Here is a 13,369-nt window from a genome sequence, read left to right as displayed (position 1 = left end):
TGAACAAACACTCCTGCCGCAGGGAATGACACGCTCTTTTGTATTTTTACCCAAACAAGAGTGTGTTCAAGTCCTGGGTGAATCAGCAGCCAGAAACACTGAGTCTTTGGAGTTTTGCCTCAACAAAACAACACACATGCAAAAAACCCAAACTGCTCAAGTGTGGAAACTTGACTGGATAGCCTCCTGCACAGACACAGCACCCAAAGCAAAACCAAAACGGGAGCACCCTTGCAAAACTGCAGGTAGGAACTGTGCTGCCTGGGCAGGAGCGGCCGCGCGCCCGGAAGGACTGCGTGTCCCGTGGCCGGTCCCGCGCCGCGGTCACTGTTTGCCGTTAAGCCTTCGCCTTGGCAGGTGCTGGCAGAAGGGTGTGACGGGCCCGGCACAAACAAAACGCCTTCACTGCAGGATGTTCGGAGTCCGCCCTGACGCTTCTGCAGCCGTTTTAATGCCCTCTCCGTAAAGGTTTCCTGGATCCGGACCTTGATGGGGAGTTTGGATCTGGAGCTCTTTTGGGGTATTGCAGAAGAAGCTGAGCAAGGATTAAGGCAAACTGGGAGCTTTGATGCACTGCCCATAAAGCCTTCCCCAGTTCCCATCTGGGGATGGCCAGGGCTGAACAGGAAGGGCAGCAGGCGCACACACGGGTATTTGGAGAGGATATTTGGGAACGTGGTTATACTCAAGCTGCAGTTTGCATATGGACATGGGAACGGCCACCCTCGCTCAGAGACCGCCGAGCGCGGGATCGCGCGTCCGGGACAGCACCTGTGCAGAGAAGACCAAGAACGGGCCAAGCCTAGAGGTTGCTTTCCCCAAATACTGTCCCATTTTCAGGCTTTCCTCCCCCGGCACGGACCTCCTGAGCTGGGAGGGGTGCCCGTGCCCGGCTGGCAGTGCCGCGTGGCACGCCGTGGGCCGAAACGGCTCCTTCCCCTGTGGGAGCCGGGCGCCCGGGATGCGCTCGGGCGGCCCGAAGAAACAACGCAGCGAGAGGCCTCCTCCCTGCGGGCGGCGCGGAGGCGGTTTCTGGGCATCGGGGCCAAGCAGCGCCGCGGCTGGGAGATCGGGCAGAGCTGGGCGCCTGGCGGGAAGGGCCTGGGGTGCCACCACCACAGGCCAGGGCTGGCTGCCCAAGGGGCATCTCGGGGCTGAAGCCATGTTGTGGAGGCCACTGAGGTGTCAGAGAGGCTGTGGCCGGTACTTCTGCTCCCTCCTGCTTTGCAGTGACGGAGGGTCCCGGCTTGCCCCCGAGGTGCTTCGCAGTGGGGCTGCTGCAGGACACCTCCTTCCCAGCCTCTTCCGCCACACACAAGATGGCAGCGCCTCCCCCCCCCACAGCCTCCCTCCCCAGCGCTCCACACTCAACATGGCAGCTCCCAGTGCGCAGCCCCCGCCCCTCCCGGTGCTGCCCTGACCGATAGCTAGAAGAGCCAATAGCCGGCCGAGAGACGCGCCGTCCGCCCAATGAGTAGGCGGCGTGGGCGGGGCGGGGCGCGGGGTGCCCCCTCGGCTCCCGTCCCGGGCCGCAGTCGGGCTGGGGAGGCGGGGAGCGGGGGGTGGGGGGGGGATGGCGAGGAGGCTCCGCGCCGCCATGGCCCTGCTGCTCTTCCAGGCCCTGCCCGAGGGGCTGCCCGCCAGCGTGGAGCCCGCCCAGGTAGGGGCTGCCCCGGGGGGGCCGGCTGGGGGGCGCCGGGCTGGGGGGCTGGTGCCCCTGCGGTGGGGAGGTGGCCTATGTGGGGCGCACAGGCCCGGAGGCTGGGTGTGGGGTGCCTGCACCCTCTGGGGGGGTGTTTGTGGGGTTGGTCATGGGGTGCCGGTGCCTTTGGGGGCTGCTGGGGGACTGGCCTTGGGGGGCTGGGGGCTGTTTGTGGGGCTGAGAGATGGATATGGGGTGTTTGCTCTCTGGGGGAGGTCTTTATGGGGCTGGGCATGGCGTGTCTGTGCTTTCTGGGGGGTGTTTGTGGGGCTGGGGACTGGGCAGTGAGTGCCTGTCCCCCATGGGGGGGGGGGGGCTGTGGGGCTGGAGGCTGCACATGGGGTATCTATGCTCTTCAGGACGGTCTTGGAGGGTAGAGATTTGGGCATGGGGTTTCTGTGCCCTGTAGGGGGAGTGTTTGTGGTGCTGGGGGCTGGGCATGGGTCCCAGGGCCTCCTGTGGCAAGGGTGTCATTTTGGGGGGGGGGGTCATGCAAGGGCATGGCAGGGGCTGGAGCATGTAAGGAGCTGAGCATGGGATACCCTTGTCTTCTTGAGGTTGGGGGAAGAGGCTTTTGAGGGGGTTACCTAGGGCTTCAGTGAAGCTGGATGGGGTGCAGAGACCTGGCATGAGTGCCTGTGTCTTGGGCGGTGCTTTGGGCTAAGGGTGAAGGTGGCTGTTGCAGGGTGGTTGCAGGACATGGAAGAGGAGTGTTTCATGCAGGGTGACTAGACATAGGGGAAAGATGGCTACAGAAAGGGCACAAGATTTGAGAGTTGGCAGGTGTGCAGAGACATGTGGGTGAAGTGTCCTTCAGGGGTGGCGGCAGAGAATAAGGTGGCTTGTGAGGGGCTGGGATTGGGGCTGGGGGAGGTTTGGGATGGACTGAAGAGTGGTCATGGGGCAGCTGGCCAAGGGATTTGTATTGATAGAGAAATGGGATTTGCCTGATGTTGGGGCAGCTGGTCATGCCCTTGGTGGGCACTTGAGGTGCACAGGCCAGAAGGAAGGTAAGCTGGCCGTCTTGTGGCATGAACTATGACAGGGAGGTCCATTGCAGACCTCTGGACTGGGGGAAGGAAGTGGGAGCATATTTTTGGGGGGGTGAGGGAAACTAGACCTGCCTTTGTAGATGCTGACCACTCCTTTATTGCCTTCTTCATACCTGGAAAGAGTTTTAACAAGGTTAATTCTTTCTCCTTCATCTCTTTACTGTGTTTCCTGGCTATGCTGCCGTGTTCACCGTTCAGATCTTCAGCATTGTTCTTAGGTGCCCCATATGTAGAAGCCCATAAACCTTTCCCATTGTGCTCGGTATCATCTGGAGAGGATTGTACTAGGCCAAGTAACCTGGACACAAACTGGAACTTATTGTTTATGGAGTCACGATATCTTTTTCACCTATGTAGAACATAAATCAAATACAATGACTTCTGATTTGGTGTAGTGTATCACATGGGAGGTGGGAATCATATTTTGCATTTGTTGAAGGTCTAAGCCAGTGAGATGCAGATCTGTGACTGTAGGTGCTGTGGGCTCTGTGGTGCTTAGTGTCACAGGGGTGTGTGTTTTGAGCCTCTCTTCTGGAAGAGGTCCCTTGAAATATCTCCCAGTGCTTCTGGAGTGCAAAGAGATGGAGAATCTGGATGTGTCTGTGACAAGTATCACCCCAAATCTCCTTCTCTTGCACAGAGGCTAGGTGTTCATCCTTGCTGCCCCAGGCAACCAGGTGCAGGATAATGTCAAACTGTCTGCTTTCCATGTTGTCTCAATTGGCTTTGACTGATGGAAGTACTATATGCTATTTTTTATCTGGGAGATGAGGTATGTAAATTAAGCATATATAAGCACATCTCATGTCTATGCTGCTCTCTGGTTGTTGTGGTACTTTAGCTGCGGGCGGTGGTCAGGTGGTAGAATAATCTGTACAAAAGCCGTGAAAGTCTTCAGCTATGTACATGCTAATAAGAATACCACACCTGCTTTGAAGACTGAAAGATCCCCCTTGTCCCATAGAGCTTCTACTTTAGGCATGGAGCAGGTAGAGGAGAGGAATAGGAAGTGGAAAAAGAGGAAAAGAGAAGAAAGGAGGACATGTAGGCGATAACAGAACTAGATTGCATGTGGGGTAGTTGTGTATGTGACCTGTGGATATCATCCTCAGTCAGTGTGCCAGAAATAGTCCTAAAAAAGTAAGTCTTGAGTGGTACGATATATGAGGGTGGGGAAGAGAAGCTTTGGTGGCGCATATATATATATATATATATATATATATATTTCTTTTAGCGCACATAGATATGATTGCATCTTTTACTAATTTTCTTTTCATAGTTTATCTATATAAAGCTCAGGTTGCTTATTTTAACTTTTAATGTAGACTGTCAAAAGGCTGGTATTATCTTGCCACGTACTACAGACTGATGGCTACCCACTCAAAAATGATAGTGGTAATGTAGGATCTTGAAAATGAGCAGGTAACAAAACTTTGTGTGCACTTGTGTTGCCTTAGACTGTGATTTTGTCAGATCTGATGGGCTCACAGAGAAGAGCTGCAGTGGGACAGTGCTGGACTTGGCAGACCTCTACAGCCATGGTTCCTACATTTTTAGCTGAACCCCTGACAGCATTTGGCTCTTGTCCTCTGTAGATCTTGCTGCCCTCACTGCCTCTCATGACTGCTGCCTACTTCCATGTGTGCTTCATATATGTGCTCTTCCTTGCTCACCCTGGCTGTCAGGGAACGCTTACAGTTCAGGGCCATGCCTCACCTCTCAAAACTGGCCCATAGACCAGGTGGTCTAAAGTTGGGAGGTGCCGCAGGAAATATGTCCTCTAAATAATTCAGGAGGTGGAGCTGTACTGCCTAGCTGCACTGAACAAACATTCCTGAGAACATGCTGTACTGTGCAGGAGGCTCTGATTTTTCAGGTTAAAATAATTCCAGGCTGCCTAGGATCTTAAAATGCCTTTCTTTTAATTAATATTTTTTTTAGGGTGGTGGGAGGAGGAGAAGGAAGATAATTAGCTCAGCACCATCCAGAGTCCATGTTGCTTAACTGTCTCCCTGACTTCTTTGCAATTTCACTTGTAATCAGAGCACAAAGCTCTGTTAACAGGAGATGAAGCATTTAGTAGCAATTTCAGGGCAGGAATGCTGTGATTATGTAAAAAATTCAAATCAGGGTAAACATCACAGGAAAAAGAAATCTAGCTATGTTCAGTTATGACTATGCTCCTATGACCTTAATTGTGTACCTTAACTGTACTCTCTTCTGTCAGTTTGAGGGCAAAGGAAATGGGGAATAAGAAATAAATATATGTAAAAATGAGTTTGATCAAATTTTTAACCACAAATTTTGTTTATAAATCATAACTATACTATAGTATGTTTCTGCAGGGCAGAGTAAAGATTATTTGACTATATTAACTGTCTGTCTGCATCTTGTGGCATGTAGCCTAATTATCACATAATTTTCTCAACCGTTTTTTCTTTAAAAACAAGAGGTTTAAGTGAACGTTAACAATGCAACAAGTTTGAGAAACCCGTGTTTCTCTAAAGTGGTTCTGAGCTAAAGCCTGACAGACGCATTAAGTTAAGAAGAACTTCTTAAAAACCCATTTCATCCCAAATTAAGACTTTGCTTGAAGTACTGGGACTTGAGGGATAACCCATGGTACGGGAGAAAGAGGACGGATCCCTGCTTTAAGGAAGAGCTCTGCATGACTGTCACTGTGGCTAACACCCCCCCGTAAGACAGTGTTTCTGGTCAAGGCTGCGGTTTAGCTCTAGCCACAGCTCCAGTTGCACAATATGGAGTTGTCACGCTTCAACCAAGAATCTGGCTGCATTTGGGCCTTTTGAGAACATCACTTCAGGTGGTGGTGACCTGTTTGTGAACGGCAAGGCCTTAATTACCCAGTATGAGAGAGGGTTATCTCCTCATCTCTAAATTTATGATGTTTGTTGATTTAAGCTTTAGTTAGTTGGTTGCAACTGCACTCCCATGTTTCCTGGGTCCGTCAAGAGGAGAGCTGCTTATATAACTGCAAAATATATTTTGTCTGCCATGATATCTTTGTCTGTGACTCTTGGTTTTTGGCTTGCTGATTTCTGCAGTTTTGGCAGGAGGCAGCAGAGATCAAAGTACATCCTGTACTTGCTCAGAACAGGAACCTCTAAATAACTCTGCAGATTGGATTAAGGACTCCTCGTACTGTAACAGTTATACCACCGTGAAGTCCGGTGTTTCATTTGTAGAGCACGCTTTCCCATTAATTAAAATTCTTGCATTTGTGGCTTGCCCTCAAAACAACATACAGTGCTGTAAGGGTTTCTGCCTGCATCACTGCAGCTGTGCGGCAGATGGAAAGCCTGGTCTGAAAGCGTCAAATGCATCCTGGGTAGGAGCATGGCAATTCTCTTCAGGGCAGGAGAAACAACTCTGTAACTAGGACCCATAAATGTCCTCCTGAGAATTTCCCCTCACCCTCTAAGTATTAAATGACCAAAAACCTAACATTACCTTAATGATAAACTTGAGCAGCTTTTGTAGGTTTGTAGTCTGGTGCAGAGGGGAACTTGAAAAGCTTTGTCTGCCAGTGTTGTTTAGATATGGTTGCGGATTTTTTCCATCCTCCCGACCTCACAAGCCAGCCGGGGTCAGTTCAGGTCAGCCTTGTCTGGATAGCAGCAGCATCCAGCAGGTGGCATTCCCCTTCCGGCTCTGCCAAAACCGCCACTCCGCTGGGTGCTGCTACTGAACAGCAGAGATCCTGCCCAAGGCAGTGATTTCCCCACTGGTCCTTTTAGTGGGACAGTGGGATTGATGTGGTCGATCTTCAGCCATGTTCCAACAACAGACAGCTATTTGGCCCTGGCTAAAACACCCATCGACCCTTAACTCTGATTCTTGGGAGTGCTGCTCTCCTGAGCATCTTCAGGTAGTCACTTTTATTCTGCCAGTAAAGGTGGGAACTGTGCTCTTTTAGATATCTCTGCTGGCCTGTTATTAAACCAATGTTATGTTGAGGTTGACTCTTGTCTTTTAGTGGTATTTGAAAGGCATTAGCCTAGGTAATACGTTGTCTTTCTTTGTACTCTGAAAATACATGGACATCCTCTGTGGTAATGGGCAGTATATTTAGTAAAATGCAAAGTGCCTGCTCGTTTTGTTTTTTATTTCGTTTCTTTAAGCCATTTTGGGACAGCTGGGAGATTGAATAGCCATTAGCCCATGGCAAAAAGCTGGTGAAGGGCTGATTTGGCCTAGCTCACCGTCTGGTGTGGTCTGTACAGTGCCCTCTGGTTGTGGCCATGCCTGTGAAAATCTGTCCTTGTCAAGCATGTTCTGGAGTTTAGGAATGCAGAGCTGCATGTGGCCTTTTGTTCTGTCTCATGACGATACGCATATTGGTACTGGAGTTTGCGATGTACCTCTAATCTGAGCCACTCTGATAACTGTTTTACAGGGTGCAAGGTAAGAATTTGCCCTTTCTGGTCGGTTACATAAGAATCTCTTCTGCTTAGTAATGCTTTTAACTGGTGACTTTATGGTTGTACGTGCTGCTGTCTTGCACACGAGGTTCCTTTTAGGAATCCAGGCCAAATAGATGGATTGCTCCTGCCAGAGTTGCACTACTGTCTTTGCAACATGGAGGAAAGTATGCAGCACATCACAGACATCTCGAAAGCAGTTTTTGAGTCCGGGAAGGTGACAGTCTCAGAAGGGCCATTGATCACGGCAGAGCAGAGATGCTCATTGCATGCTGCAGGACTACCTGATTACCAGGTTTTGATCTAGACTTCTGAGTCAGAAGAAAGCAAGCCCACGGTGTGGGAAAGTACCTCACTATGGCTTCATGGAGAAGTTGAGGAAGTGCAGGTCCCTCCTGCTCCCTTGTGTGGCTACAAAACCCATAGTTAACAAGCTTGGTTTTGAGATGCCAACAGCTGGTGCTGTGCCAATGCAACTCTAAGAGTCAAAACCTGGCGTGGCTGAGCCTGTGAGCAGTGCATATAACAAGCACACCTGAAATAGCAGCTGGCATGGAGAAAACAGGTTTGCCACGCAGGAACTGCATGCCTATACCTTGACAAGGAGCATGTTGGTATGGTTGTATCTTTCATGGGTTTTTTTGCATGATTTGCAGATACTATTTGATTGTAAAGAAGGCACAAGATGCTGCAGAGACCTGCCGTTTATCTGCTGACACCAGGAGGAACTGCATTTTTCTTTTATGGCATGATTATTGGTGGGAGAACTGCCCCTACTATTATTTTTAGATGACCTCTAGTCTCTGCAATGGCTTGTGAAACTGTCATGGGGCACATGGCAGGAGAGGGCTTGCTGGGTGCAAAACGAGGTAACACGTGCAGCTGACCAAACCATTGGACACCAGTGTAGCCAGTGCCACCTGGCATGCTGTGTCCTGAACAACACATGCAAAAAGAGAGAAGGGACTTTATTTCATGTGGAGACAACTTGTGTTGCTGCTGGTTTGCAAGCCTCTCCTCCACAGAGTCAGTAACTTCAGTCAGTAACTTCACTTGTCATCACCTGAGCTGAGACCAAACCAGCAAGAGGGAAATAAGATTTTCTTATGTGCCTGTATCCTTTCAATGATGATGATGTGTGCAAATATGCACTGCTGTTTCCTGTCACTTAACTTCCTCCTTGTGTCCTGCATTTGTAAGAGAAATCTTCTGCAGAAAATTTAAATGCAGTTTCCTGACTCTTCCTTCTTCGCAAGCACCTTTACGTCAGCACATTGTACAGCAAACCCAAATCTTGGGCTTGTTCCCTTTCCGTTCAGTTGTGCCCAATGAACGGCATGACCAGTTTCTAAGACTTGCCCTTGTCCCATTCCAAGTCGTCTCCTCCATCTTGCTCAAGGGTTTTGGTCGGCACTGATGTCCTGCAGCAGTTTTTCTGAGGCCTCTCTTTATGGGGGTTTAAGGCATAAGAATCCTGAGTGTGATCCTTAAGGCTAGCACAGGAAAGCATTTGCGTGAAGAAATGAAAGATCCACCAGCAATATTAAAAAAAAAAAAAAAAAAAGCCTCTTTTATCTTCTGCATTGCTATGATGCAAAAGCTTGCTACTTCTAGCAGTGAGGTGTTTTTATTTCATATCAAGTTCTGGTCTGCACAAGACAGTGATAGAAATTCATGATGCAACAAGGCAGCTCAAGAGCGGAGGTCTTTTTAGGAGGAGGGATCTGTGAGGTATCATGGTCAAAGCAGAAGCTAATTGTATCTTGGCTCTATTTCAGGCTAAGGAAGCTTGTCAAGACACTGATTTGCCAAAAGTCCTGCAGTGGGACAGAGAGTGACTTTACCTAGGAAAACAGTGAACTCTGATGCCAAGAAGAAATTTTGAAGGAGGCGGCGAGCTTTATGCAGTTATCTGCGTGTGTGTGTGTGTATCCATTAATAATTTTTCAACCAGCTGGCCACTTTGTACCAAATTCAATAAATAAAAAGGTCTCAAAGATATGTAAGATTTCAACAGTTCCTGAAAGCAGGTAGACAGAAAAGCAGGTAGCAGCAGAAAAAACATCACTGACTTAAAAAGCTATAACTGGGAGCTCCTTAAGTACTAGGAAATTTGTGACACAGTCATTGACTGGCTTGATATATGCCTAGGTTCTATAAAAGCTTCAGTTGGAACTCAGTTTCTTAGCCTGCAAAGTCAATCAACCTTGTAGAACAAATTGATAGGATAGCTTTATGGAGCTGCAGTGGTTACAAAACTACTTTTATTTTTCTTTTTCTGTGTGCTACTGGCTGAACAGCAGATTGAAGGGGAAAAGGCTGATAAGCTGTAGAGACAGCTATGAAGAGTGTGTTTTGCCAGGAATCTCACCAGCCATCTTGAGCTTTCCTTGTACAAAAGATGTTGAGCATTGCCTGTTGGAACCTGGGAGGAAAATCAAACATTAATGGCATGCCAGCAGACGTTGCAGATGCTTTTTAATGAGCAGATCTGATTCACACTTTTCTCTCATGTCCTAGCACAGACAGTGTGTTGCAGACAGATATGATCAGAAGGTCAACTACTGTTGTCTGTAACAGACTCTCTTTTTATTATTATTTTTTTTACCTAATATGGAACTGGAGCTTATAATCAAGACAGTGTAGGATAATGCTGTCACTCAAACAACGATGTAATTGTGCCACACCAGAAGCCTGACACGGAAAGAGTGCAATGTATGCAGGAATACTCCTTGCCAAGCGTTGTATTCCTCATTGTTTGTTACAAGTTTGTTAATACTGCGTCAGTAGTTGCATGTTTAAAATTTCTTCCCCACATCCTCTTTAAATCTCAAGTGGTGGATGATAGCCAACAAGAAGCCACAGAAACTGCATGTCTCGTGCCTCCAGCAGGAGCTCAAGCCGTTCCATTGCATCAAGTGCTCCCTGTGACAGTAATTGTCCTGGTCGTGGGCTAAAAAACAGTCCCGTGGAGCTGGCAGAGTGCTGCAAAAGCATATTTTAAAGCTGCCTGGCTAAACTAAGCAGGAATTGGGACAGACTGATATAGAATGAAGGGGTTAGATGCTGTCTGGGGTCAGTCTCAGCCAGGATCTAGGGGAAGGACTGGAAGTGATGGTGGGCTTCCTGCCAGCAATGGTAGTAAAGGTGGGGCAAACTCTGGCAAGAATACAACATTATCTTCAAGGCCAGGGTTTAGATTGACTGACTTGATCTCATCCTAAATATCAATTTTTGTAATCAGATCACCAAAATTACTAAAAATGTTCCTTCCCCTGCTTCTTGGGGAGAGGAAAGCCTTTTATTCAAATAGATTCTGAAAGACCTTTACTGAGTGCTTGGAAAGCATTTAATACAGCTACCTGAATGTGAGTGAAGGTCATGACTCATGTCTGGATCTCTTGTGTGATGAATTCCTGCTTTTGTTATTGGTTGTCTCATCTGTTAGCTTGCAGACCAGCTTTTCAAACAGTGAATGCTGAGGAGGAGGGTTGAGTGCGTATTATGTTGTCTTCAAATTACCTTGTCATTTTGACTTCTGTCTCTTAAAAAGAAGCAAACTTCACAAACAGCTTTCATTGACTCTTCAATCTCCTGTGATCTGAAGTTTAGATAAAACAGACTTGCAGACATCTGTCATTGCTGATTGTCTCCATTTATTGACACTTAGCACTTTGACTCAGACAAAGCCCATCTTAAATTGCAGCATCAAAAATAACAGTTAGCTCTTAATTTCTCTCTCCTCTTCTTAGTAGTATTGTTTTTTCTTTGTCTGATTGTTCTGTTTCTTTCTCCTACTCATCTCATTTGAAAATTTTTGCATCTCGTGTACTTGATTGTGTTTGCAACACATTATTTTATTGAGGTTTTTGCTCTTCTGCTCTGTCCTTGTATCCATGTCCTTCTGGGTCTTGCCCAGAGTATGTGATCACACTAAATCACCAGAGAGAGGTTAGGCTGTGGAAGCAAGAGTCAAGAAGTTAATTCTTATTTGGCCCACACAGTGCCCTTAGGCCTTTCCCGTGACTGTAAAGTCTGAGGCTCATCCTTGCCTTAAATGATGAATTCAGATAACCAAAAGAGTCTGGAATGATTTTGCTCATCATATGATTGTTTTTCCTTCTGAAAACTGCAGGCTACTTTCTCTGGAAGGACTAACTGAGCAAGAGATCCTTCTCTATTTTCAACATGCTGCATATTTATTGAGAAGTACTGTGCCAGGAAAACTTTGGATTATGGGACCAGACAAATCTGTGGTCACCTTGTTTCACCTTTGCTGGCACGTAACTCCAGACTGACATGAAGTGTAAGGGCTTGCTGAATTCCCTGCACGGTCAGAGCTCAGACAAAATTCCTGTATTCACAACCTATTGCAGAGCAGATAAACTCCTGAGGTCAAAGAATGGCACTGATGATTTCTTGTATGTGTCATATTATACAGTAGAATATAACCAAAATTCTTTTTCCTGTGATCCTGCTCCTAAAGATTTTAGAGGTAGGACCCAAGGGATTAAATACCTTCAAGCGTGTCCTGATAAAACAGTACTATATTTGTTTATGTAAGCAATGAATATTTTGGCTTTGGCTTGAGAATGTAATGATCTGCAGGGGGAAGGAAAAGAGCACTAGGCAAGATGTTCAAAATGTATCTGTGAAATTGCATGTCTGCCTTAGGGTGATCTGAAGGCTGGGAGAACTGTTTGTGCTGACACAGGCATTCCTCTACAAGTAGTACAGAGAAAGTTAATTTTGCAAATCCTGAAACTGTAAGTTTTAGTGGCAGTTTACAAGTTGAGATAGACTCTTAAATTCATTTATCTACATTCTTGCTACAAGAGCTCTTTTTATTGCTAGCTCTTTTCTCGCACAGGCCCTGCCTGCCAACAGTTCTGTGGGCACGTTCCTTCAGGACAGGGTGCAAGGTAAAACTTGTTTATGTTTTCAACTAATGTCTTTTTAATTAAAGAAGCAGGCTTTAAAAATACTGTTCTTATCATGTTCAATCCATTAATGTTTTCGTTTACAGCTCTCAAGCTGTTTCTGTATTTGTCAGCTTTTTCCCCACCTTGACAGCAGGCGTCTTGCATGTTCTCTAGACTGTTGAGAGCTCTTGAGAGTGAAGTGTCATGATAGTATACCTAGCCCTAAAGAGTAGTGGGGAGGTGGAAAATGGAAAAAAAAGACTTCCCTAAAAGGAAGTTGTCTTGTTTTTAGATGTTGGTGTTCTTTTTTTTTTTTTTTTTGAGGGTGAACTTTAAAGATATTATCAAAAGTAGTGATTTGTTTGTTCGCTTTTAAAAAGTCATACTGTGCTCTCAAGACCTTTGTTTGCCCTCCTGGTGCTTTTTGCAAGAACTCTTCAATTCTGATTTTGGCTTATAACACATATTATTGAAAAAATAATTTAGATTTCTCATCTTAATGTTGTCGATTTAGATGGCGAGCATGCTATGAGCTGTTTTCTTTGTATCACCGTACTGGTAGTTGTGTGATACCTTGTGTGTAAGTTTTATGTAATTTTTGTCTTCTGTTGGAGGCCTAGACAAGAGTCTTCAGGTCTTTGTTAACTGAGATACTTCTGTTTTTCTTCTGCAAGGTTTCACTCCAGAGGTTTTCACTGGCCACGGGTACTGTGGTCAGACTGTATCTAATTATTGAGATAGTTTAATTGTGCTTGGCTCCTGTTGTGCTTCTATTGGTCTGGAAAGCATTGGTCCTGTCAATTATCAGCATGTGAAGACACATGAGGATCAAGCTTTTGGGCACCTCATGAATTGCATGTGCTGTTTACTGCACAGAAAATGAATATTCCAAGTGAAAGCTTTTCCTTCTCAACTCTTGGTTAACTGGTTGTGTAGTGAAGTCAGAAAGTTGAATTTCTTGTATTGTATTCTCCCTTGGAGGCAACAGAACGCAGAGATGCAGACTTGGGACTAAACCAGCAAGTTGATTGAGCAGAGCCGCAAAACGAGAGTGAGCGTGCTGAAATCCAAACATAATATCTGAAAAGGGAGTACAGAACTTGAACTGGCAGGGCAAATTGTTTTGTTAGCTGCATTTTAGCTTGAAAAAGGCTCAAATGCGTAGAACAGAGTAATCTGCTTTCTAGACCTTCATACCACAGACCGAAATTTTTGGATGGCTGGGAAAGCCTACTTTTTCTGTGTGTGTGT

The 13,369-nt window shown here is 46.6% G+C and overlaps 1 protein-coding gene across 3 annotated transcripts in view; it reads left to right on the top strand.

The window, feature by feature from the left end:
* The first annotated feature begins 1,573 nt into the window (after window positions 1–1,573).
* The window catches only part of WBP1L (WW domain binding protein 1 like), a 57,465-nt gene continuing 45,669 nt past the window's right edge, over window positions 1,574–13,369 (top strand). For 2 of the 3 annotated variants that reach the window (XM_062580101.1, XM_062580105.1), the window contains exon 1: window positions 1,579–1,660. Coding sequence is in view for 1 of the 3 variants with exons in the window: in XM_062580102.1 (XP_062436086.1) it covers window positions 1,574–1,660 (87 nt within the window). In the remaining 2 variants the exon portion in view is untranslated. Of the gene's footprint in view, window positions 1,661–13,369 lie in introns of all 3 variants that reach the window. The other variant, XM_062580102.1, reaches the window with a different exon arrangement.

Source organism: Rhea pennata, chromosome 7 (genome assembly GCF_028389875.1).
Source record: "Rhea pennata isolate bPtePen1 chromosome 7, bPtePen1.pri, whole genome shotgun sequence".
In the NCBI taxonomy this organism is placed as follows: domain Eukaryota; kingdom Metazoa; phylum Chordata; class Aves; order Rheiformes; family Rheidae; genus Rhea; species Rhea pennata.
The sequence above is the reverse complement of the archived record's forward strand: the minus strand, read 5'-3'. Positions and strand labels throughout refer to the sequence as shown.